Source organism: Chiroxiphia lanceolata, chromosome Z (assembly GCF_009829145.1).
Source record: "Chiroxiphia lanceolata isolate bChiLan1 chromosome Z, bChiLan1.pri, whole genome shotgun sequence".
NCBI lineage: Eukaryota > Metazoa > Chordata > Aves > Passeriformes > Pipridae > Chiroxiphia > Chiroxiphia lanceolata.
In genome coordinates, this window is record NC_045671.1 from 67205007 (window position 1) to 67231978 (window position 26972).

The 26972-nt window shown below is 40.9% G+C and overlaps 1 protein-coding gene across 4 annotated transcripts in view; it reads left to right on the top strand.

Annotated features, from left to right (window-relative positions):
• The window catches only part of RNF38 (ring finger protein 38), a 108491-nt gene that overhangs the window by 48528 nt on the left and 32991 nt on the right, over positions 1-26972 (top strand). For 2 of the 4 annotated variants that reach the window (XM_032675392.1, XM_032675393.1), the window contains one exon: positions 6368-6438. In XM_032675392.1, coding sequence (XP_032531283.1) covers positions 6368-6438 — 71 coding nt within the window. Of the gene's footprint in view, positions 1-6367; positions 6439-13888; positions 13941-14100; positions 14125-26972 lie in introns of those variants that run through there. The other 2 variants (XM_032675394.1, XM_032675395.1) reach the window with 2 other exon arrangements.

Below are 26972 nucleotides of genomic sequence, written 5' to 3' on the forward strand. Positions count from 1 at the left end.
CTTGCAATCCAGATTCCCCATCCCTCACATTACAGTCTGGACCAACAGCAACATTAGGGTCTGGGGTCGTCTTGCTCTTCATCAGTTTACTGTTCATTACCAGGTGGTTGCTGTGTGGTCTATTCTAGCTATTTATTTTTAAGTAATATTTAAGTTGCTAGGTTTGTCTGTGCTAAGTATTATTAATGTTCAGATTGTTAACTCCACGTTTATAATCCATCTTTAACTTACAGAACATAGCCTTATAGTTCAGAAAAAGTTCATCTTGCATCCTAACAATTCTAGTTACTGTCTCCTTTTAAATAACATAAAATTTTCAACACATAGGTAAAGAGTATGTAGATGTATATTCATATGATGTGTATTCAGACTGGTACTGTGAGGGCCATTTTGAAATTTGTACATTTAAATTAGATGTTCCCTGAAGTAGAAGTATTTACACAGATTTGTAGAGACTCAGCAAAAACCTCCAGTAAAAAGATCTTTCTTCAGTACTGCTTTATAGATGAGCTCTCCTTTTGAAGCTGAGGCATGCCTCAATATTCAGATTTTTTGCTGTATTAAAGAAACTTTGTGCATTCCTTTTTAAAACTCTGTCATCGTTAAAATATATCAGACTTCAAGGTTTTAAAATACAAAGTCTGTCCTTTAGGTTCCTCTCCTTTTCTCCTAAAATGTCTGAGAGGTGTCATTTAGTCAGAAGTGTGAACTCTCAGTTGTGTGATTTTCATCCCATTTTTTTCTAGTTATTAATCAAGTTGTGTATTTCTCTGATAGCTGCAGAAAAAGGAAAAGCTTTTCTTGCAGACTGTTTATTGTGGTTTCTGATGCTTACAAGCTAGAAGTTTTCACTGGGTTGTGTGGAATTGAGGACAGCATTCCTCAGCTGAGCATTGAGGTGGGGAAAAGGTTTACCAGTGAGGCTGACTGGGGCGAAGGGGTGGGAGGGGATACCACAAGTGAGGAGACACCAGCAAACCCATGTTGTTTGCAGTTTGACAAGAGCATGGATTTCTTGACAAGTAGGGGAAGCAGGAGGAAAGGAAGGAGAGAAGTTCAGGAGGCATTTTACTTTTTTTTTTTTTTTCTGTAGTAACTTAAGGCCTCTTCCTGGCTAGAATGTCTTCCAGAGTTTTATCACAGCATCTTAGATAGGTGTACTCCATGCTCAGGAGTTGCTTAAAAGTTATCAGTGGTGTGCCATCCCACACAACTGAAAAATATTAGCTCTTCCTAGTGTGTAATAAATTCTTTCCACAACAGAAATTAAAGTCAATGCAAATCTCTCAGAAACCAGTGGAATTTCAATTTGTCAGAGTTCTTAAAAAAAAAAAAAAGAGTGGAAGAAAAGAGGCAGTATGCGTTGTATGTATCTTACTGTAGCTGCAACCCCCCAGGCATGATGTAACATGTTTCTTCTCTGTGGTCAGATTTGCATACATTGGAAAAAAAATCGTTAAGTGTTATAATATAGTTAATTTGCAGAAGGAAAATCTAAATAATGTGTCACAGATAGAGGAGCATTGTTGACTAGCACATGATAGAAATCTGCATGAGTGGTTTGCATGATTTTTTTGCAAGTTGACCCTCCTAGATCACGGAAAATTTAACATCTCTTCCTTGTGTCATTTCAAGCACACTAGCCATCCATAGCTTTATCTCACCAGAAGATACATATACTCCACTCAATTCACTGATTTTTTTTAAAGATGACAGTTGATTAAGAGTCTAAACTTGATCCAGTTCAGACTTTGTTTCCATGCCTTTGCTATTTTGGAAAACACAGCATCACTCTAGATGAAGTAGGTTTAATAGTACAGGTGTCATACACGAATATTTTCCTAATCAGACTGGTGCTGGAGAGGGCTGTTAGTGAATGTACTAATCAAGTGTAATTCATTTAAGCAATGAGATACTTCCAGTAGCTCTGAAACGACTGAATTAAAAGGTTTGAACTCACACCTCTTTTTCCCTTGGACTAGCATTGTGTGTGTTTGGGTGGTTTAATATTGGCAAGCATGAAGCAAGCCATTCAAACCTGATAAATATTCTCTTTTTATTACAATGTACAAGTTAGGTAGAACCCATGAAATCTGAAAAAGAATCTGAAGATTTTTTTTTCGCTGTTCAGTTTAATGTATGGGTTTAGAAGAAAAACAACCCCTTTCCTGTAGCTGGGGAGTGCAGCACTCCTTCTTTCTCGCTTTTTACAAAAGAACTGATGTTTTTCCCAGAGTTCAAGTCATCCTGTTGACCTGGGTATCTCACTTTGATTTGAAAAAGAAAGGGCAAAAGTATTTGTGTTTAAAGGGGTAAAAGTCAAACAAGTTTCTCCTTAAGCCTTTGGGACTCTGTGTGTTACATATATAAATACACACATGCACACATACATATATATGTATACAAGCACGTTACGTGTCCATCAGTTGAAGGGTGTTACTCTCTACCCTGTCCTGATACTGGTAATGATGAAGGGGAGGCTGATCCGATGTTTCATGGATGCCTGTTGTCTTTTTGCTGCGTCTCAGCATAAATTGAGGCCACAGTTTTGTCACCTTGGTATTAGACGCTGGGAGCCTGAGAAAACAAGCTGACTGTTACCAAGTGCCCCGCTACTCACACAGCATGGCGACTACTTTGGATTGCAGGAGAGAGAGAGTTCAAGCTGGGATGTTGCTTGAGAAAATGACGGGCATTAGACCTCACAGTTGCATCTCCTGAACAGAGCAGCAAGGAAGTGTGTTTGGGAAGGTGCTGTGGGCACTGGCCCATGTGCCACATTCTGTCACTTATGTAGGAGTCTTTACAGCACTTTCCCTACCTTCTCTTTGTAGCAGAGATAGTGCTTCAGCCAGAATTAAAACTTTGACTGTAGTAGCCCTAGGATCTGCTCACTCTGAGGTGCAATTAGTCTTGAACTGGTCTGAAATTCCCTGGAAATTTGGGGATGTGAAGGTAGTTTAACTGAGTTTCTATCTACTCCCTGCAGACAAGGCAGTGTAAATTGACTTATAGTTCCTTTCAGTCCTCTAGCATTGTTAACATGTTAAACAATATTTGAAAACTCTTTGATGATGTTCATGGAAAGCTGCTGAGGCCATCTTTTGAGATTCTGGCTCTCATCTTCCTTGCAGGTGGGTGAAGGGTGATTAACCTTTCTTCAGGTTTGTCTCAGTGCAATCTATCAGAAAGAAAATGCTTTAAAAACATAATAACTCAAGTATTAAAAACTACTTTTAATATATATATTTATATATTATATATAATAAATATGTTTCATTATATTATTTTAATATTTTATATATTATATATATGTGTGTGTGTGTATGTGTATATAAAAAATAAAATATAAAAAAAATCAGGAAAATCCTACAGGTTTTCCTGGCTGTGTAACTCAGTATTATAGATTGCATTGTTGTGAAGCAGAGCCTTTAGTTGGTAGTCCTCTGTGTCAGTGTCCTCAGATCTGTTACCTCTGTTGGCCCCATTCAAGGGACTGCATTATCAATGCTGTCTTTGAAATAAACCCTTTTCTGAAGGCTGCTTTTAGTGAGGTTGTTGGTGAGCCAGCTCACTGGTGCAAAGCGGCCAGGATGTCTGTAAAGCCTTTACTTTTCACAGTTAAGGGTTCATGTCTTACATCTTGCTATTGTACTGTAGGGTATTAATTGACTGAAAATGAAACAAATATGGTGTGAAGACCATGAAAGATCCTTTTAAGGAAAAAAAAAATAAAATAAAAAGAAAGCACTGCCATATCCTCTGCTAACTGCCTTTGTTTGTCTGTAGAACAGCTGAGTATGACTGACGCATGTAGATAAAACCCAAGCTAGCTTTTTTCTTGGTAAGGTGGATATTGTTAAAAATTAAAGCTGTGGCATCATGAAACCTGATGAGCTGCCCCGGTGTCCTGTGTTACGTTTGCTAACTGGAAACTCTGCTATTGGAGCTGTGTTGCTGCTGCTGGTATCCATTGTAGCTAGAACAAAGTCAGCTTATCGCTGAGATTGTGTATGTGATCGCTGTTCTTGAAGAGCCTATCTGTAAAGCATATAATGTAGCCTGTAATGCAAGGTCCACATTTATGAGTCTTAATTTGTCAGGGAACAAGTTTTAGATCATATTGGGGTTAGATGTAGGCACTGCAGTACCTCCGGAAGTTTGTTTCATTGTCCACAAGCATAGGTGCAGTTTTTATGTGTTTGTTATAATTTGGCAGGACATAACTATTTCCATTATTTTTCACCTATCTTCTTATTTTAGACCAAGTCAAGAGGTTGTATTTTACTTCAGTTCTGCCTCTGGGGTAATGGGCAGAAAGCCATCAAGCCTTATCCTTAATACTGTGTTCTCTTGGGGTTTTTAGATTGCCTTTGAGCTGGAATTCATTCCAATTTCAAGAAAGGATGTGGAGTGTTTGTAGTGAAACACTTGTATTTTGCATGTCTGAATCAAGTGGGAGGGGGACGTTGCATATTTTGAACAGCTTACAACTGGTCCTTTTTTCTCTTTTCACCTTGAAACTTAAACTGTACAGTGATTTCTTCTTTGCCTTCTCTTCCTACAAAAATCACAGAGCACAGTAAATTGTCCTCTGCTGCTGTTCAAGCCAACACAATGATCTCTATGGCAAAATAACATTTTTTTCTGAAATGGCAAGTCAGAAAGAAGCTTTGTGCTTGGGGGAAAATAAACTATTTTCAAAAGAATAATTGTCCAAAAATCAGCTTGCTCCCCTCCCTAAATTCTGTCTGAAGAGGCCAGCTAACTCACTGTGAGCTCAGGGACTCATGTCTTAGTCAGTGTTCTCACCTTCATTGCTAAAAAGTTTCACCAGGGAACCTAATTGACATTTCTTATGTGATTTGATGACAGAAGTCTTGTTTGTATCTTTGCAGAGTGGAAGTAATGTTTTGTCCAAAATTATCAGTTTGAGGTTAAGTGATTTCCATGACTGCACCCCCCCCCCCATTAGAAGAACTAAATCAATTTTCATGTTTGCCTAAGAACTAAATCAGTTTCATGGTTTTTTGTGACTTCTTGGTTGTGTTACAATCAGAACAGGCCCTCAGGCTGACAGCTGATGATTTTTCTTTTCTATGATTCAGTTTATTGCTGCTTCCTCCTCTTAGTGCATTATTTCTTAAACTTTCTTGGTGACTTTAAGGTAACACTGCCTTCTCAGAAGTGCAGGCTAGTGCAGAAGGGCAGACGAATTCTCAGAAGCCAGAGTTTTGCTGCATCACAATATGCTGTAAAAATTTTTAAAAAATTTTTTTTAATTAAAAAAAACAACAACAACAAAACAAACAAACAAACAAACAAAAACAACGGCTTGTGGCTGGCTGCCTGCTTAAATGATTATCTTCATTGATCTGTTCTGTCCAGGACCAAAACAACATGTGGACTACAAAGCTTTTTGACAAACTTTACTGTGTGGTATTTTTGTAAATGTTACAGAATAAGACTAATAAATTTTCGAACTTGTAAAAAGAAGACCACAAGAAATCTGTGGAGAAAAGTTTTAGGTAGATCTTCTGTAAGGAAAATGAAATGTGGTGGCTATAGAAATTAGATTTGTTTTTTTCTCCCTGCTTTTTAATGATCGTGTTGCTCAGTAGATGCCAGGAGGAGTCCTTTTAGGAAAGTGTAAATTCAGCAATAGATGTTAGCCCACTCCTGTGCTTTCTGAGCACATTAACAGCATCTTTAAAAAATTTCTGACTGTGTAAGAGTTCTGTAAATCTGGTTGACACTCTCTTTAGGTACAATCAAATTTTGTTTTGTCTCCCTCCTTGAAGAGAAGTCTCAGGACTGGGGTAAGCCTTTGAAGGGGAGTACTGTCCCTTTTATTCCTAGGCATAAAGAAACTTGTGGAAAGACCTTAAACAGGCAGAAATTCCGCTACAAGCAAACTGGACATGATTAAAATTTTGACCTTGGAATTTTCCGCTCTTATTCTTAATGTATTGCTGGTGTGAGACTGCTGCTTTGTGGTTACCCAGGGTGCTGAAAATTTTCTGTAGTGCAGGACGTAGGGCAGGACTACATTGCCTAAATGTGAATTGGTAGCTTCTCCTTATTTGTATATGTGCATGTGGACTTCACTGCATTTGCTTGTTTTAGATTGATGAAATAGCTGTAATTTTATTCTGCTTAAATGTTTTTAAAAAAAATATATGTGAAGACATTGTTGGCACACTTGTAAAATGTCTCTCTGATGCTTATTCAGTTATCAGATATAGCTATTTGGCAAGTAAATCTGTCTTCTGTGTGGGGAGAAAAGAAAGTTTGCTAAATTTATTTTTAGTGTTCACAGCAATTGGGTCATCATGTTAATTATTTTTTCCCCTTGTTTCTTTTCTAGGTAGTATTGGTACATCGTTTCAATGCCATTCAATCCATCAAGATCACATTTGTAATGATGACAGTGACAAGGTGAGACATAAATGTTTCATTCACAAGGTCATATGCATTATGGGGTTTTTATGCATTGGTTTTACTACACAAAGATGTATTGTGCAGGTATAGCAGTCGGTTTTCAGAGTTATTCTTTAAACTATCTCTAGCGTAACAAGATATATGTTTTACTTTGAACAATCTTTTAGCCAGTTAATGAGAAATTTGTCTTTAGTATTGTATGTTTATAATTGGTTGTATTCCTTTGCTGTTCTAAACATTTGTGATTTGCCATATTGACACCCTCGGTTAATGAAGAACAGCACTGGTTTCTGGCTTCAGAGGTTAGAGCCTAGCTAAGTGTTCAAAGGGTTGTTTTGGTTTTTTTTACAGTAGCTGTATTTTCCTGTTTTGGACTTGGGAATTAAGGCTTTTACAGATATGAATCTTCTGTTCAGTGTTGCAGCCTTAAAGTAGCAACCTGTCTAGTCATGTGTAGGCATTTTCTTAACCTTTTTTTGAGACATTCCCAGATTACCTTGCTTTGGGTCAGTAGAGTGCTGGATGTTTAATGTTAAATGATACACTACTGATGCAAGTGTGGCATGCAGAAGGAAAAAGTTTTGACATTGAACTGCTCATGAGACTGGCTTTCATGTTTCTATTGCTGTTGATGGTTTTACCATAAGCTTTACTTTTTGTAAATAATGCAGATTGATTAAGATTAGCTTAACATGTAATGTGTGTTACATTGTGTGCAAGTATGACACTTCATAGAAAACTAACTTTTTGGCTTGACATGCCTGGAAAGGGGCATGTATTGGTCAAATTCTAAATAATCTTTCTTAGGAAGTGAAAGGCAAACTGCATCAACTAAGTGCACAAATCATTGTGTTTGGAAATTCTGGAGTAAGTTAATGTTATAGTTGTTCCAGCTTATCCTAGAGCTAGATTTCTTTTCAGAGAAAGATTCTTTTACTGCTGTACTGCCTTTTTTCTTTTTTTCCCTTTCACTCTTACTTTCCTCCAGTTTCATGGATCTTTTGTGTGTGTGTGTGTGTGTTTGTTTGTGTTTTCCTGAGAGTTTTTTTGTTGCTTTGGTTTGGTTTTTTAGTTTAATTTTATTTTTTAGGTACCACCCTAGATTTGGGGACTGGTTCAATCTACAGATATTGGTCAAACATGCTATCCAGAACATGGCCAACGTTATTTTAAGTTTCCACTTGGTTAATTGCTTAACTATTTTCAACAGTATTCACTGCTCTGTTTTTTGGGCCTTGTGCACTCTGTTACCATCCTCCTGCACCAATGTAACTATTCTTGCTTTTCTGTTATTACGTGGACAATCACCTGTGTGTTACACTAATTATCTTTCCTTAGCTTTATTTCATATCAAGGTGTAGTGGGTTGACCCTGGCTGGATGCCAGGTATGCACTAAAGCCGTTCTCTCACTCTCCCTCTGCAACTGGACAGAGGAGAGAAAAAAAAACAGCAAAGGATTCATGGGTTGAGGTAACAGCTAGGAAAGGTCACTGACTGATCACCATCACGGACAAAACAGAGTGAGGATATTACTTAAATTTATTACTAAGAGGATGAGAGCAAAAGAGTGAGAAATAAAATAATCTTAAAAACACCTTCCCACCAGCCCTCCTTCCTTCCCTGTTTTCCCTCCTCCCCCCCAGTGGTGCAGGGGGGTTGGAATGGGGGTTACAGTCAGTTGTTGTTTCTGCCACTGCTCAGGGAGAGGAGTCCTTCCCCTGCTCCCGTGGGGTCCCTCCACAGGAGACAGTCCTTGATGGACCTCTCCAATGTAAGTCCATCCCTCGGGCAGCAGCTCTTCCCAGACTGCTGTCCGTGGGTCACTCCTCCATGGGGTCAGTCCTTCACCAATGAGCTGTACCAGTGTGGGTCCCCCACAGGGGCCACAAGTGCTACCCAGGAAAAACCTACTCCAGCCTGGGCTTCCCTCTCCAGGGGCTGCAGGTCTCCGGCAGGACCCTGTTCCCTCTTGGGCCTCCCATGGGGTCACTGCCTCCTTCAGATATCCACCTGCTCCAGCAGGGGCTCCTCCATGGGCTGCAGGGGCACCTCTGCCCCACCCTGGTCTGCACCACGGGCTGCAGGGGCCTCAGCTCCGGCACCTGGAGCACCTCCTGCCCCTCCTTCTGCACTGCCCTTGGTGTCTACCTTGTTGTTCCCACCTTCTCACTCTGCTCTTCCCTGGCTGCAATTCTTTCTGCGGAACAACCTTCTGTTCTTTAATATGTTATCACAGAGGCGTTACTGTCACTCCTCCTTGGCTTGGCCTTGGCCAGCAGCAGGAAGCCCATCCTGGAGCTGGCTGGCATTGGCTCCACGGGACAGGGGAAGCTTCTGGCAGCTTCTAACACGCCACCCTGTAGTCCTCCTGCTACCAAAACCCAGCCACAGAAACCCTCTACACAGGGTAATTAAAACTGGTTTAAGTCTTATTGGAAATTCAGTCGCTTAGGTGCTTCACAGGTCTGAGGGGAGGGAGTATGAAGGGGTGTGGCAGCTTACCCCATATAAATTTCAGAAGAGTAGTTGTTTGGCACACAACCTGCCTCCATATTAATAGAGGAACTGGATCAAATGTTACTTTTTTGCATATTTAGAAACGGTGGAAGAAAACAATCTTCATCACTGGGATTGATTCTGCACCAAATGAGAACTCCCAACTGTAAAAGTTTACTGAAATAGAACTAGTATAAAAAGCAGAAAGAATGTCGGTTTGGGTTTATTTCAAAGACGTGTTTTTCTGCAGATGTCAGTTTTATTTGGTAAGAGTTTTGATTTTTCTGTGAGAATACATGAAGCTGTTTGCCTTTCATTTTATAGGAAATTCTAGTTGATCCCTTGATTAAAATAATCACTTATTTGACAATACAGTAAACAGTCCTCAGAACAGACTATCTGTACTCTTCTCAGATGTGTCACTGAACTCTGTGCTCTTGTTTTAAGACAGAAGTTAGAGCACTAGCACTTGATGTCATTGGCAGGTACAGACCAACTGGATGATGGAATTATAGAATGGCCTGGGTTGGAAGGAACCTCAGAGATCATCTGGTTCCAACCCCCCAGCCATGGGCAGGGACACCTTCCACTAGGGCAGGTTGCTCAAACCCCATCCATCCTGGCCTTGAACACTTCCAGAGATGGGGCATCCACAGCTTCTCTGGGCAACCTGTTCCAGTGCCTCACCACCCTCACAGTAAAGAATTTCTTCTTAATATCTAATCTAAAGCTACTCTATTTCAGTTTGAAGCCATTCCCCCTTGTCCTGTCACTACATGCTCTTGTAAAAACTCTCCATCATAAGTAGTGCTTCCTAAAAGCAGCTGGTTGCAGTACTTGGGTACAATTGCAATTCTCTACTGCTTGTATTCACATATGCCTATCTTCTTGTGTCAGTTTTTGAAGCTGTTATTAGCTTCCACTGTGAATTACTTTGAAAATCAGAGTGCTGATTTATTCTGCCATTACTGAGAGATAGCACCTGTTCATTTTGGTAGGAATAACCCTGAGATTAGTTCAGCTGGTTAAAGCATGGTGCTAATACAGCCAAGGTTGTGGGTTTGATCCCTGTACAGGCCATTCACTTAAGAGCTGGACTTGATGATCCTTGTGGGCCCCTTCTAACTCAGAATATTCTGTGAACTTATGTGAATATCATTTAAAGATAAAACGCAGGATTTAATTGATGTATTTATCTACAAATTATTAAGTGTTGGGCCTTTTTGTATTAATTCTAGAAACTTTATGAAAAGCATACCTTCAGAATACTTTGACATATCTTTGATTAGTCAATAGGCATATTTCAGCAAAATAATTGCCTGACTATAAATAACCAGCTTTTGCATTTCAGGAGAAATGTAAAGTTTAGTATTTGACTGGCAATCTGGCAATCTGCATATATTTTACAGTAGTTTCTCCAAAAGCCCAGTCTTCATTTTCCAGACAACAGCATGAGAAAAGTTCTACACCACACATGCTAAAGGAATGTTGCAATCTTAATGAAAACAATTCCCAGGCTTCCACCCCAATTACTTGATTTTGTTGACTTGGCACATGAGAATCTTGAATTCATGTTCAGTGACATCAGCAGGAAACGAAAGTCTAAGATTTTTCATGTGTGGACTCACTGAATCAAGACGGATGTGTCATTGTTGAGAGCATTATGGCAGTACTAAGAACCTGTTTAATTTCATAGCACCAAAAGCAGTTCCTCTTGTCTTACAAAGAAAGCTAATATAGCTTAGCTACAGAGGACATTTCACATTTTACTTGGTGTTGCAAAGTGATTTCAATTGAGATTTATTTAAAAATAATTGTTGCTTTGGAGATGGGAGCTTTTAAGCCTCAGTGCATAAGCTGAGGGAACCGTTTTTCACACTTGTAATTTCTTTGATTTTTCTTAGAAGTATAAATATTAAATGACAAAACTGAATAAATTTTTTTTATGGAGCACAGCATTTAGGGAAAGGTACTTATAAGAAGGAACTGTTATTCCTTGGTATGTTATTTTGCTTTAATGCTCATTCCTACTAGTGTTTAACAGAGAGATTAATTGCTCCTGCAGAGCCTTTCAATCATACTCAGTTTATTTAGTTTTAAAAATATGTTTTTGTCCTTTGGGTGGCTGTTTCGCCGGTGGTGTGCTTCCATTAAAGGATGCTTTCTCATTTTGAAAAGAAACTCTTAACTACTCTTGTGACATATCTCTTGTGACATACTCTTGTGACATCTCTTTTCAGAGATCTCATTAAGTTATCTATTCCTTGGTTCTCATGCAGTTGACCAAATTGACCACCTAGTAGTAATGAAAAACTCAAAGCACTCTCGGGTCAATCCAGTGGAATTTTTTCACTACCACTAAGGGGTTGAGAATTATTATTTCCAAATATTTACTTTGCTTTTCTCCTTTTTTACTTATTTTCACTTATTTTACTTTCATAGTATTACTATCACTATTAGATTTGTTTTCTTATAGCATGTAAGGAATTGATTTTTGCTTGGTACTTATGGCCAAAATACATAGTTGCATGATTTATTTTACTATTTCTAACCTTTAAATTTCCCAGTTATACTTAGTACATCTTCTATTTCTTTACTACTAATTTCTTGTTCCTGAACTTTTCAGTGGTGCCCAGTGACAGGACGAGGAGCAAAGGCCATAAACTAAAACAAAAGAAGTTTCACCTCAACATGAGGAAGAACTTCTTTACACTGAGGGTGGCAGAGCACTGGAACAGGCTGCCCAGGGAAGTCGTGGAGTCTCCCTCTCTGGAGACATTAAAATCCCACCTGGACACATTGCTGTGTAACCTGCTCTGGGGTGACCCTGCGTTGGCAGAGGGATTGGACTGGATGATCTCCAGAGTTCCCCTCCAACGCTAAAAATTCTGTTGTTCTGTGAAATTACTTTCATTTGCCTGTCTTGGTGGACATCAAGTCCTCAGTCTGCAATACAGAGGGCTGTCAATTCATTAGAAGATGTTTTCACAAGAAAGGAAATATTTCACAGGTTCTGATCCAATAAAAGCATGATCCACTTTGTTTTCCACTTTGGATGTTGCAGCGTAGGCATGAGAGTCATCCATAGCTGAACAAAAATGATTCAGAAACTCAGATATTCAAAGGACCCATCTCATTTATTTATATGTGATGTATAAGACTATATGCACCTCTTGTGGTGAATGTGTGAGGGACGATACATAGGAAAATGGGAATATTAGAAGGAATTTCTTTTATTCCCTCCAACTTCAAAACTGGAAAGTATTTTTCCTGTCCAATTAGAACAGCTCAAATTCATTCCTCATGGTGTGTGCTGTTGTCAGACACACACACCCTCACACCCCCTTAGTCCATTCTGCATATGTTTGCTGAGCAGCTTTATACCTTTTTCATTTCGCATCTGGCAGCTGCAAGGATGTCACTTCATGACTAGGCTTCGCGAACGAAGATTTGGGAAGGCTCTATCCACATTTGTTACAGGCACGCTGGTGGCTTATGAGGCCAATACGAGACAGACATATCCGATTGCAAAAGGCACAACAGAAAGACTCCTTAGGTGGTGTAATCTGCAAGAAACGGTTCTTTCTGCGTTGCCTTTTCTCCTTGAGAGTGATCCTGCGTGAGTTCTCAAAGGAGACAGCTGCGTTATAGATGCTGTGTCTCCAGGCCTCCCGATTGGAGGCCAGAGTAGACCAGTTCTGGTGATCAATATGGCCAAGGCTAAGATGTTGTTTCAGGGAGTCCTTGTATCTTTTCTTCGGGGCTCCTCTCATGCGGCAGCCAGTGGCAAGTTCACCATAGAGCAGGATCTTAGGGAGGCGGTGGTTGGTCCTTCATCCTTGAGACGTGCCCTGCCCATCGCAGCTGCGGTCTCAGTAACATGGCCTCAATACTTGTGACTGCTGCTTGTTCTAGAACAGATGTATTGGTCACATAATCTGACCAGTGGATGTTTAGAATTGTAGGGAGACAGCGCTGATGGAAGCGTTCTGGGAGCCGTAGGTGGTGGCGATAGATGACCCGTGATTCGGAACCGTATAAGAGAGTAGACAACACTATGGCTTTGTAAACACTGATCTTGGTGCTTTTCTTCAAGTGTTTATTACGCCATACTCTTTTGTGGAGTTTTCCAAAAGCACTCTATGCCTTTGCTAACCTGTTGCCTATCTCTCCGTCAATCTTACCATCCGAGGAGATGAGGCTACCTAGGTAATTAAACTGATTTTAAACCACTTTCATGCCTAGTGAATTGTCTACTTTAGGACATTAATTCTTTATATCTACAGCAGATGGTTTGTTTTCCTGGATCAGGTTTGGGGACTTTAGTTAGGCTGAGGCAGAGAGTGGAGGGAGGTTTGAAAGGAAAATAATGGGGTGATGATATTTTATTTAAGGGGAATAGCTTAAATAAACCAGTTCTGCCAGCCGCCGTTTGCTCCCTTTGCTGAGCACCGCTGGAGAAGCCGATCCTGTTCCTCTGGCCACTCCTGAAGGGAGTCGTAGCCAGGCGGGGGCCGGGCTTTTCTCTCGACGGGACGAGAGGACATAGCGTTAAGCTGAGCCAGGGGAGGCTTAGGTTGGACACTGGGAGGAATTTCTTCACAGAAAGGGCTGTTAAACATTGGAACGGGCTGCCCAGGGAGGCGGCGGAGTCGCCGTCCCTGGAGGCGGCAGTCCGTGCAGTTGTAGCCGACAGGGCGGTGTTTCCGTCGAACCGAAACTAAAAGGGGACGAGCGCCTCCCGGCCCGGCCCGGCGGGGGGGCGGGGCCGCCGCCGCCGCGCAGGCGCGTTGGCCACGCGGCCGTCTCGGCGCAGACAAAGGGCGCGCCGCGCGTGCCGCGCGGTGACGTCAGCCCCGCGCGCGGGGCGCGCTCCCGGAAGCGCCAGGGGCAGGGTCGGGCCCGGCCCGGGGCGGCCCCGGCGGCGGCGGCGGGGCCGGGGGAGCCCGGGGAGCCCCCACGGCGGCCTCGGCGCCCGCGGACGAGCCGGCGGGGGCCGCAGGTACCGGCATTGGGGGCCGCGCGGAGGGGCGGCGGGCAGTGCGGGCTCGCGCGGGGCGGGGCCTCGGCGGCGCCGCCCGGTGCTCGTGGGGCGGGAGGGGAAGGGGCCCGAGCGGCCCCCGTGGGGCGGCCCGGGAAGGGGGGGCAGGAGCAGGGGAGGGACGCAGTTATGTGTCTTGTTAAAGGTGCTCTGTCTGCTTAGGCGAAAAGTAGGACTGGAACCCAGAAATGAACTGGTTTTCCAGGACTCGATCGCTGTGTGCTGCCCTCAGGGCACGCAGGTTCGGCGTGTCTCTGAAGAACTAAACGTCCTCCTTTCCGTACAGTCAGATGAAGCCTGCAGGTGTCTCTAATCCCCTTAAATCAGTCAAAAGAACTGTTTGATGTTGGCAACACTGGTGTTGGCAAGCATATGTGTTACGGCATTCAGTATTTTTCAGTAGATATTCCTATATAACACAAAGGAGGGGGTTTTTTTCATTACTTAGACCAGAAGGATGCCTCTTGTTTTCTCAAGAGTTGTGTTTTTAAAGTGAATGTGCATTGAGATGTTTACTTATAGCATCCGTTTTAAGTTGTAATTGTTTAGAGCAAATACTCTAGTCATTACTTATGCAGAAGTTCATTGAACTGTAAGTCGTGAAAATGTTTATGAACGTGTAGCATTTGCATTTCGAAGCAAATTTTTGAAGGTAATACTTGAAGCAGATTAGTATTTTCTCATAAGTTCACATGTATAGTTACAGTGGGGCAACTGGAGTGGTAATATGAACACAACTACTAGTCTGCCTTACTGAAGTGTTGCCGACTGCTTGATTAGGTTGCTGCTGATCTGCTTGTTCCTAAATGTCATTCACTGAGGCAACTACTTTGGTTTCAGTTGCCAAATTTATGATATTTATCCACAGGGAGTCTGCTGGCCCAACAGATTCCTTAATTCACAGCATTGCATTACATTACCTTTCTTACCTTCAAGGGGATATTGCAGCCATGGTATCAGGGACTCGTTGTTCTCAGAGAGAGGAAAAAAGTCCATTTGAATACTGTCATGTACAGTAAGAGAGAGGAGGGTGCAGTCATTAGAGAATTAAGTATGAGACAGAAGAGCAGATAGATTTACTGGCAGATTTAATGGCTAATGAAAGTTGATAATGTTTTTGATCTTCCTTAATCGCCAGATCTCTAGTTAAAAACAAAACCTCTGCAAACATAAAATAACGATGTGAAGAAGCTTTTCAGAGAATTGTTAGTGGGAGAATTACGTGTGAAAAGTGGTAATTGTGAGAAGTGGTATGTAAACCACCTGAAAATGAGAGATCTCATGAATCTCCTTTGTGAATCTTTGTCATCTTCCAGACTTAGAGAGCAGGTTAAACTTCAGTTGTTGCTCATCTGGTTCACTTTGCAGATCTTGTTAATTAACAAAAGTACACAAATACAAAATTGAAGTTGCAATTTGATCAGTCCTTGCTTTGTACTTGCAGTGGTGTGTGGTAGTCACAGTGAGTAATTGTCTTTTCTTTTTCTGAAAGATAAGGTTTTGGCTCAGAAGCTGGTATTAGTGGCATCAGTACTGTGGTGGTTTTTCAAGTTTATGCATCAGCTTGTCGGAATACATTTTTTCAATATGTATTGAAAAAATATTATTGATAATAGGAAGATCATTTGTATGATTTGAAGTTATATTGTTGATACTGTTACTTTTTTAACTGTTTGCTGAGAAAGCCTTTAAGAGTTGCAGCTGTGCCAGCTCTTAGTTGAGTATAAAAATGATGTGGTTGGGAAGAGAAGTTACTTCTTCACACCTAATATGGAGTTATAATCTCGTACTATGAAACTGTAGTCTTGTTGCACATCAAAGCTGTCATACACATTTGTTCATGGAAACTACATGGACTGAATTGCTAGTGAATCTAATGAGAATTAGATTGTACAGAGCAAGTCTTGGACTTATAAAGGTCCTCTCACTTAATCTTTGTGTGTAGCTCCACCACCTCATCTTCCCCGCCCCAGAAGGATTTGAAAGGCAGGAATAGGAAAGATGTGAAATTTCTTTTTTTTCCTGTTTTGAGTCAGAGAGTTGCTTTGACTGTGGAGGAGTGATTCTTGAAACTTTTGGAAGATGCAGGCTTGACTTAATCCGTTCATACAGAAATAGAACTTGTGGTTTTCTTTTCTGTGTATGTATCTATATCAAGTTAAATAATCTGACACGGAGTACTTAAGTTCTGCTGTGGGCAAAAATTGCCTAGGTTTATGATTTAATAGGATGGTTTTCGTTTTTTTTTACTCTTCAGCTTCACATGGTAGTGGGTAGGTTCTTTTTTTACTAAGCTCTTGAAGGATCAAGGAAATCTGCTTTGCTTTTTGGTGCCCTCTACTGTTGTCTGTTTGTCAGAGCATAGAAAGCTAGAGCTGGTTTTGGTCTTGAAAGGCAGTAAAATGGTAACAACAGAGGCTCTTTAAAAACAGTAGGAAGGGGAAAGAGGGAAAGGAAGCATATTTTGCTGTTTGCCTTCCAACCAGTTTGTCTGGATTGCACTGGAACTGTACCTCAGCTGGTAGAAAAATAGGTAAGCAGCATATATCTGACTCAGCTGATGTCTTCTGTTGGCATTGCAGCAGTAAAAAGACCGATGCCTTTGCTCTTCCCCTCTCAGAAAAATAGAGACATTCTCTCTTTAATGTCTACACTTCCTGGTTCTCAGTGAGTACATTTCAGGTTTGCTGTCACAGAATTTTTTACCCCCTTGTTCATTTGCAATAACTTTGCTTTTTTTTTTTAATTTCCTCCTACAACCTCAGATACTACAAAACCACACAGTTCTTCCTGTGCGTGCCTCTATGTGTGCTGTGCTTTGCTTACTTTCTGTGTAAGTAGCCCTTTCATCTTATCAATCTTGCAGTTTTGTTCCCATCCCAAAACCTGGTGTGCGAGTTTCGAGCTGGCTCCCCACCAAGTCTCCGAAACTTGACAGCAAGGTCTGCTTCCCAGAGAGGGAAGGAAAAAAAACAAGCAGCCAAAGCTATAGCAAAAATATATATTTTACATATGAAACAGATATATACAGTGAGAATATTATATACCTATAACCCCAGAAACCCTAAATAGCTTCCTAAAGGGAAGAGGGGAAGGGAGAAGGGAAAAAGGATGAAAAGGGACAAAACCAAAACGGGTCTACACAATCTAAAAACACAGTAAGCAGTAAACTGAAGGACTGGCAAAATCTCACGACTTCCTTTGAGAGAAGCAGGACAGCTGGACATGGCCCAGCACTCTCCCCTCACATGTGGCAGACAGCAGCAGTCACTGTAGGCCTCAGCTCCAGATAAGCAAGACCGAGACAGGGACCCACCGTTCTCGAACCTCGCCAGAAAGGAAGAGAAGAGAGATCCCTCCCGTTGGCTTTATTTATACCTCAAGTTATGTAAAGCAATAGCATGGAATAGTTCTGTGGTCACCTTCCTATGTTCCTTCCTGGTTACGAGCTGGTCTCCAGGAAGGCCTAGAGTGAAAACTATCACATGGCCAACTGTTGGTTTTCTTTTCCACATTTCAGTATCAGTAAATTGTGTGAGAAGGGATGAGAACATTCAGGGCACAATTTATGGTGCTGCTGAGCAGATACTCTGCCTGGCAGTCTTAGGGAAAGCTTTAGAAGATGGATTTCTCTCTAGGCAAATATTAAGGTTATTTTTTTTAGATGATGTGTCTTGGGATTGTTCCTTAAAAAACTGTGTTGTGGTGATGAACTGCATTTTCAAGATACAATTCTTGGAAATCAGTCTCTTGCAAAGACATTTAAACTATTTTGTTGGTAAGTGCTGAGAGAGGGCATTTTTGTTCTGTTATTTTCTCTTTTTGTCTCTTGGGAAGATATTGGAACTGCATACAAAGCAAGAGGGGAAATGAAGAGATTGGAGACATGAAAGACTAGGAACAGATATTAATTTAAAATAGTGTTGTGGAAGGAAGTTGTGAAGATGAATAAAAAGTTCCAAGTGGAAGACTATAGATTTGAGAAAAATGTTCAGATGTGAACACAAAGGACCTGGGAAGGCCAATATGCATTTGGTCACTTTGTGTGTGAAGCTTTACTGAGTGAGCATAGGTTAGAGATTGTATGTGAAGCTTTCTTCCTCTTTATTCAGAGTTTCCTTACTGTATCAGAGAACAGTCAGAGCATACTTCCTCACATTCAAATACGGAGACATGGTATAGTGTTTGTATTCTTTGGTTCTGCTTTCAATATGTGAATGTTTACATGGATCTGTTGTTGAAATGTGATTTAGCAGTTCATAGCCGTGATGCTGACCTTGTTCAGCATTCGGCACAGCTTGAGGCTATTTTAAGAAAGGACACATCTCACTAAATTTCTTGCATACCTTAAGTTCTTAATGCCTTGTTTTTCTCCTTAGTAAAAGTGTAGGATGAGGTTTAAAAAGTGAGTCAGCAAACCATGCTTATTTGAGTGTGTTCAGGGGAGTGAGGCTTCTTTTCCTTCACATGTCATGTGATGTGTATCATGTGGTTTGTTTTTTATTAATAAGCCTTCCTTTGACTTTACATGACAATAATCTTGTTTCCTAAAGTAAATGAAAAGATCTGCCCAAGTACAAGCTGTGTCTTGTAGCTAAGGACGTGCAATGTTTTCTCATATATTCCTCTTTTAGGTTAACTTAGCAGAAAATACAGGCAATGACAGGGAAGGCAGCGAAATGTGAATATGCTTTTCTGCAATAGATTTGAGATATTATGCCAGTAGTCCTTTTACTGGGAAAAAATTTTAAATGCTGACTTGCCCTTGTGCCCACTAAGGACATCAGTTACAATAGTGTGAGTAACGTTTTTATTGGTGTGAATGCCTGGATGTTCTTTTGATGTTTTGTCAACACCTATGGTCAGCATAACGTTGAGGTACCTGTGTTGTTAGATTCAAGTGCCTAAATGGCAAAGTCAGTAGTGAATACACACAGTATATACAGACTGTATGTAGAGAAGACTTTGCTGTGAAGTAGTCTGGACCAGACTTTTCTTCAGACTCCTTGCCCCGTTAGCTGAAAGAGCGTAATTATTGTTAAAATTGAAAACTCTGATCTTTTTGAAATGTGGCTATACCTGAACACCTTGTCTTGGTTTCACCACTTTGCTCTCACCCTGGCATCGTTTTAAGTGTATAAATTTCAATACATTTTATGACATTTAAGGTAATTTTTTTAAAGTAATTGATATCTTTTGATGTTACACATGCAAAGCCCTGTTTCTCTATCTGTTGTTCCATGATTTTAATTAAAAACTTACTTTCTGTTTACATACAAATAGAAGATCAGGACTTTGTGGAGGCCCAGAGGATGTTTTTAGCACATTTCTGTAAGGTGATGTTAGATGGTGTTGGTGTCAAAACATGGACACTACCTCAGGTGGTAGGCAATTTGAGGGTGGACTGGTTAGAAATAACCAGTGGAAAATATTTTTAAAAAATATAATTGGATGCTAGTACTATTTGTTGCATAACTTCTTAAGTTTCCAGTTTTAAGAAGGCCTGAAATGCTTACTACCATAGTGCATATTAACTGCAGGAAACTTCTGCAGAATTAGCAGAAACTGTTTTCCATTTTGTATCATCCAGATAAAAGGACCATTGAAAAACCCGAGTTAAAAGTTGAGACCATAAATTAAAGTGAAATTAGTATTTTTACAACAACTTTTTTAATAGAGAGGGAGGTATAGCTGAGGTTTTTTCTCTTATTGAAGTTTGGCTGGTGTTTTGGATTGAGAATTAAAGATCCCCATTCAGAAAAAACACCATGATGTGATACAAAAATAAATACTTGATAACGTCCTTGTGAGTCTAACAGCATTTAAATTGCTTTGATTCATTTTGCCAAGAAATGGTTGTAATATCTTCTCATATTTCAAAGGATTCTTGTTTGCATGCAGCAAGTATTGCAAGCAATAGCAAATACTAAAAAAAAAATCAATTTGATGAATTTGGAGATGGCTGTGAGCTTCCTTGGTTCTTAAACCTACTTCAGTATTAGAAAAGGAAGTGCTTCAGCTATGATGCATGGTTTGCACTGTCCTTTTTGTATGAGCAGTATAGCTTGAAAATAAGAATAGTGTGGTCTTACTAAATAAGTTTTCCTTGTTTTCTTCTTGCTATGGAGTGCTGCAGTGCTACATACAATGGTAATAATTTTACATTTTTCTAAAGTTCCTGTGCATTTTAATTTACGTGCAGCCAAGTAACATTCCAGTTTTGGGGTGAGAAATTGACATCTAATAATCAAAGTCTTAGGACTGTTTCAAATACTTACGGTGTGAAACTTAAGCAGTTTAGACTTAGCTGTCTCTTAATATCTTTTGTATATCCTAAACATCCAGTTAAATGGGAAATGCGTTTCAGAGAAGGAACTGATACAGAAAAAACACTGGAAATAAATGTCAGTCTGGTGTAGAATAAGCAACAAATTTAACAATGTGTTTTGATCATAAGTAAAATGAAGATATTTGTTGGAATCTGTTTTCTGCTGTCTATGTGCAATTTGCTATTGCATAATGCAGATCGTTGCAGAAATGCCTCACACGGAGGACTTATTGTCAGTTCTGGTGGATGAAGAGTAAATTAGCCTTTGTGTCCACTCTCAGTAAATAATGAATTAATCCTGTTAACTGTGAGTGAATTCCAGATGGCTCAGAAAGATTAATGATGAGTGTTCTTGGTACAGTTAGATACAGTAGCAGCCTAATTGATATATACTGACATAGCTTTGAAAGATTAAAAAAGAGAAATGAACTTGCATCTTCTTTTTACCATGTTTTCATCATGACTGGGCTTCGCGAACGAAGATTTGGGAAGGCACTCTCCACTTTTGTTACAGGCACGCTGGTGGCTTATGAGGCCAATACGTGACAGACATATCCGATTGCAAAAGGCACAGCAGAAAGACTCCTTAGGTGGTGTAATCTGCAAGACACGGTTCTTTCTGCACTGTCTTTTCTCCTCGAGAGTGATCCTGCGTGTGTTCTCGAAGGAGACAGGTGCATTATAGATGTTGTGTCTCCAGGCCTCCCGATTGGAGGCCAGATTAGACCAGTTCTGGTGATCAATATGGCCAAGGCTGAGATGTTGTTTCAGAGAGTCCTTGTATCTTTTCTTCGGGGCTCCTCTCTTGCGGCAGCCAGTGGCAAGTTCACCATAGAGCAAGATCTTAGGGAGGGGGTGGTTGGTCCTTCATCCTTGAGACGTGCCCTGCCCAACGCAGATGTGATCTCAGCAACATGGCCTCTACACTTGTGACTGCTGCTTGTTCTAGAACAGATGTATTGGTCACATAATCTGACCAGTGGATCTTTAGGATTGTACAGAGACAGCGCTGATGGAAGCGTTCTAGGAGATGCAGGTGGTGGCGGTAGATGACCCATGATTCAGAACCATATAGGAGAGTAGACAACACTATGGCTTTGTAAACACTGATCTTGGTGCTTTTCTTCAAGTGTTTATTATGCCATACTCTTTTGTGGAGTTTTCCAAAAGCACTGTATGCCTTAGCTAACCCGTTGTCTATCTCTCCGTCGATCTTACCATCTGAGGAGATGAGACTGCCTAGGTAATTAAACTGCTGGACTGATTTGAGCTCTGATTGGCCAGTGGTGATGTGGGGATGATGGGGGACTTCCTGAGGTGCAGGTTGATGGAGGACTCTGTCTTCTTTAAGCTGACTTCCAGCCCAAAGAGCTCAGCAGCATCTGCAAAGCAGGATGTTAAACGCTGCAGAGCTGCTTCTGTGTGGGCAACAAGGGCGGCGTCATCAGCATAGAGCAGCTCCCGGACAAGATGGTTTAAGGTCTTGGTGTGGGCCTTCAGTCACCTTAGGTTGAACAGGCTTCCATCAGTACAATATCAAATGTAGATACCATCCTGATCATCGAGGTCTGCTGTGGCCCTTTGGAGCATCACGCTGAAGAAGACGGTGAATAGGGTAGGAGCGAGAACGCAGCCTTGTTCCACACCATTCTTAATTAAAAAGGGCTCAGAAAGTGCGTTGCCATATCTGACTTGGCCGTGCTGATCCTCATGGAGTGAGATGATCATTTTAAGGAACTTGGGGGGACAACCTAAACATTCCAAAATCTGCCACAGACCTCTTCTGCTCACAGTATCAAAAGCCTCAGTGAGGTCGACAAAGGTTACCAAAACCAGACAGACAGAACAAACAAAGCAAGCATTCTGACCCCAGTACCTATCGAGGCGGGGGCATGTTTTCATAGTGTTGCTCTTATTTTACAAATTGTGTTCTTTTTACTAAGTACCGTGGAAAGTAGTGCTGTTGCGCTATCAGAAGGGCTCTTTAATTCACATAAATTACTAAGAAACCTGATACATAGAAAGCTGCTACAGTAAATTTTGTACTAGCAACCTTGTTACTGTGTGTTGGTTTCCATTTTAAGGTGGAGTTACTGGTTTTCTTCTTACGACATGAAAAAAAAATAGAAAAAGGCTCTGTAGTGCAGAGGGAAATGATATTCCGTTTTGAATGCTCAGATGTGTCAGGTGTTCAGTGGGAAATGGTAGATACTCACAGAAGTACTTTGTGACTCAAGGGTACATCTTGAAACCCTACCCCAAAGTACTGTTTGAGTTGCACTTTGCTTTTTTCACAGGAAAACGCTTCAGAACACCTGGTGTTTAGGATTGAATGAAAGTCAGTTGCAGGATCACAGAGTGGCTGAAGTTGCAAGGGACTTCTGGAGGTCACCTGGTCCAACCCCCCTGCTGAAAGAGGGCTAGTTAGAGCCAAGTGCCCAGCACTGTGGCTTTTCAGACATCCATTAAAGGAGACTCCACAGCCTTTCTGTGAAACTTGTGCCAGTGTTCAGTCACCCTTCAGAGTAAAGTGTTGTTACTCATGTTCAAATGGAACCTTCTGTGTCTCACTGATGAGATACCCCTGAGCCTTCTCTTTTCCAGGCTGAACAGTCCCACACTGTCTCAGCCTTTCTTCACATGAGAGATGCTGTAGGTGCTTAATCATCTTTGTGACCCTATATTGGATTCTTTACGGTATGTCCATGTTTCTCCTGTGCTGGAGAGCCCAGAGCAGTACACAGTACTCCAGGTGCTATCTCTTAGGAGTTTTGCAAGAATTGGCTCATTTTAGCCTTGTTTTTGGTCACCTGCTTTGTTTGAGACCGTTTGCAGATTTGGGAATGTCTCTATTTCTTTGCTAATTTTTTATTAGACCGAATTCAGATTTCCCTTAGTGTTCCCTCATCTGGAAGTTGTCTGATATGCACCCAACCAGCCATGTTTCCAAACTGCGTCTTGGTCACAACTCTGAAATTAAAGCTTGTCTAGAAAAAAGTGGCTCCGAATATTAATGTTAGTGATGTTTATCGGTAAAATTGGAACGGTACTTTAAAAAAAAATGAAGCATTGTTTAAAGCAGTTGTCTTAGATGTTTACCTTCTAGGATTTTTATTTAGTGCCTGAGGATGCAAGGTGTAGACATCAATATTAGAATTTTTATTTTCCTATCATGTACCCATTTATCTCCACTTTGCCACTTCGTTGTACCAAGATTGTACTTGTTGTCAAAAACCATAGTCTTTTGCAGCTCTTTCCAGGGGAGTCATTGTGTCTGTTCCAGATGTTCTCTTACTCATGAGAACAGATATAACAATGATGTGAATGGTGGTGAGTTGGAGCAAAGGTTCTGAATCCTGCTTAGCATTTCAGAATTTGAACAAGCAGTGTTTTATGCTCGAGTTGGACAGCCACACAGTTAGCGGGATAAAAAATATCACTATGTTAGCCAGGGCTAATAAGCCAGCAAAATTCTTTGGGCAAATCCAGTTATACTTGAGAAAGATTCTTATTTCTGATGTTCATTTTGTCAGATAAAGTTCCTCTAAAGAACTTCTGCCGGTAAAAGATGTGTGTCATTGCAGTATGGTTCTGCTGGCAAATCTTTATACATAGACAAGTCCTTTGTCATGCAGCCCTCAGTCCAACTGGATAATCTTTGTTTATATTGTCTTGGAAAAAGCACAGCAATTAGGTTGGAAGTGGTCCATTTTTTCATAAAATCTGTTACTTTTTTGCCATTTGTGGCACAGGATTTTTAATTTGTTGCACATAGTTGTTTCATTTTAGTAGCTGCTGTCTAGATTTATTTAAAGCTAGAATTTTAAGAGCATATTTAAAGGAAATGTCAAGCTTTATGTACCCCAAGAGCTTTTCATCTGTCAGCTTACAAGTTAATATGATCCCACTTTTTTCATCCTGTTTCTCTTTCTCCCCAGTGTTATACAGAATGTAGGAGCAGATCCCTCAGGGATGAGGCAGGACAGCGAGCAAGTGACAGCTTTGTCTTTCATGAAAGCTGAATGTCACCACAGTGCAAGCCCTGGGATACCAGTGCTGATCAGATGAGGAGCTGGTGGGGAGTGAAGCTCAGGGGAAAGCACAGCAGGAGTGGATGATAGAACTTGTGCTGGTTCACATATGATGTATATGCAGTGTCCTGTTTTGCTCACTGTGGAGCTGACTGACGTAGTGCAGGTGCTGCTGTCCAAGTTCCCAGATCCACAGCTGGCCTCCATCACGTGTGTAAAAGTATGTGCAGATGGGGGGGGGGTGAACCATCCTGGGTTATCGTGACAGTGAGATGAAGTGTGCTTGGGACTTCAAACTGCTGGTTTACCACAACAGATTCTTCTCATTCCCTAACACTATTTTTGTTAAATATTCTTGTTTAGGGCAAGGGGTGAGGGCCTCTTGGTTTTTTCCATATTGTCCGTAGTTTTTACTGTTTAGAGGTAGTCTTCATCTCACTCTTCCTGGTTTGTAGTATCTAACACTGTCTGTACAATTTTTCTGTGTATTCTTAGTGGAAGAGTTGTGTGATTTCTGTAAAGGTGAGTGGAAGGAGAAAGCATCAGCTTGTGTAATAGTGTCTGGTCAAGGAACTTTTCAGTGTCATAAGAGTGTAATAAGAAAAGGAGGAATAAATAGGAACATTCTGAGGCACAAATCTGTTGAACAAAAAAGTAAGGAAGGCAGATAAAAGGACCAAACCTGAGCAGACACTGCTTGAAGAGAGGGTATGTGGAGTGTGGGAATGTTTATTTCAGTGAGATGATTTGATCGAAGACTTGTCAAATGGCGTTCTAAAGGAAAGGGGGAAGCCATAAATAAAACGTAGAGAGACACAGACCTACTGAACAAACTTAATGGAGACAAAGACAAGAAACAAAAACCTGGTCAGTCACACGAAGCTGAGGGTCTGGGATGTTGGAGCAGGTCAGTGGGACTGTGCCAGCCAAGGAGATGACGTGCCTGGTCTTTGCACTTGTCTAGCTGAGCTCTGCACCTGATCACAGCAGTCTCTCCTATTTTATTAGATCTTTTCTAAACTACCTCTCTGTGTACTATCACTCTCTATCCCATGTGTGTGAGTGCTGGAGGGCTAAGTGAGACCAGCTTGAGTAGAAACTAGGCTAGCAACTGGAGCCTCACTGGAGGTGTAGCCACCACCAGGTTTCTGGTCCCCACAGTGTAGGTGACCACTGCTCTTGGTGTCAGGAGCTGGAGGGGCTGTAGCTATCTGAATTATTTTGTTGGTTTCCTACAGACTTTGTATCTATAGTGCCAGCTGCTGCAGGAGTGGTGTGAGCTTGGCAACTCTACCTTGTAATGCCACACCTAAGTTAAACTTCTACCTCTGCTGGTTTCTGGAGGAGAGATGGAAGAAGACAGTAATGCTTACAAGACACTCTGGGCCACAATGACTCATTCCAGTCACATAGGTGACTTCCCTTGTCTTGGTTCTAGGGTTGTGGGGCACAGCTCTTTCAGAGCTACTAGACCTAAGCCATAAAATATACTTAAAATTAGGTTAGTCCTGGCCTATGAATAAGCTGCTACATTTCGACATAACTGTCTGTTCAGCCCAGGAATTTACTGTTACTGTAGATATGATCAGAGTAATAGAAATGTTGGAATGTAAATCAAATCACAGTTGTTGTAGTATATATCCTACCATGCAAAATATTCAGTTTACTAGCCCATTAGATGCCTACTGTTAAATTTGAAAATGCTTATAAATGTTGAAGTTTAACAGTTTGTATCATGGGAAAAATAATTTCTTTTTCAGAATGCAGTCATGAAGGGGAAGCATGTAGGTGCAGACTTCTGGTCAGCCTGGCAGGGTCATTTAGGGGGTATACCTGTCATACTGTCCCTGTGTAAAGCCCTCTGTGGGAAAAGGCTATGCTTGAAAATACTCCTGAAGTATTAGTTTACTTTTAAAGTACTGGTCTTTTGGGGGCTACTGCATAGATGTAGTTTATTCCCTGAATTTGAAATGGAGGATATGGAGTAGTTTCTTGTGCTTCCCAGGACTGTTAAGTGAGAATATGAAGGGAGTTGGAGAGGAAAGTGATTTTCATATATCAGCAGCAATTGCTTTGATAATAATTCCCTTCTGTGATGGTTGATAACGTGTGTGTGGGTGCAGTATTTATAATTTGACTGGAAAAGCAAAGGACAATAAAAAGAAACATCTCAAAGGATGTTGTCTTGGTGAAAATATCTATTTTTTCCCAAATGAAGTGGAACAGCATTTAGATAAAACATACAAAAAATCTCTGCAAGAAACAGATAAGAAGTATAACAAACAGTTTTACTGGTAATGATCTGATGACTTTGTCCTGATCTTGTTTCTTTTAAATATGAAGTGATCTGTGTTCCTCTTCATCATGCTCTTTTTGCTGAATGTATATTTAAAGAAAGTAGTGCTTCTAGCTTGTTAGTTGAGAGGTAGATACAATGTTCTTGATAGCTCTCAGCCACTCTGTTCTCGTAGCCTTTTGGACATGAGAAAAATACATAGCATAATGGCTGTAAAAAGTAGCAGTAGTCCCAGGGAATATTTTGAATATTACAACTAGAGTGATTTGGGGATTTGGAGAGCTACTGTCATTGCTGAAAGTATCATGTTCCACAAATAAACTACTGAACTTTATATC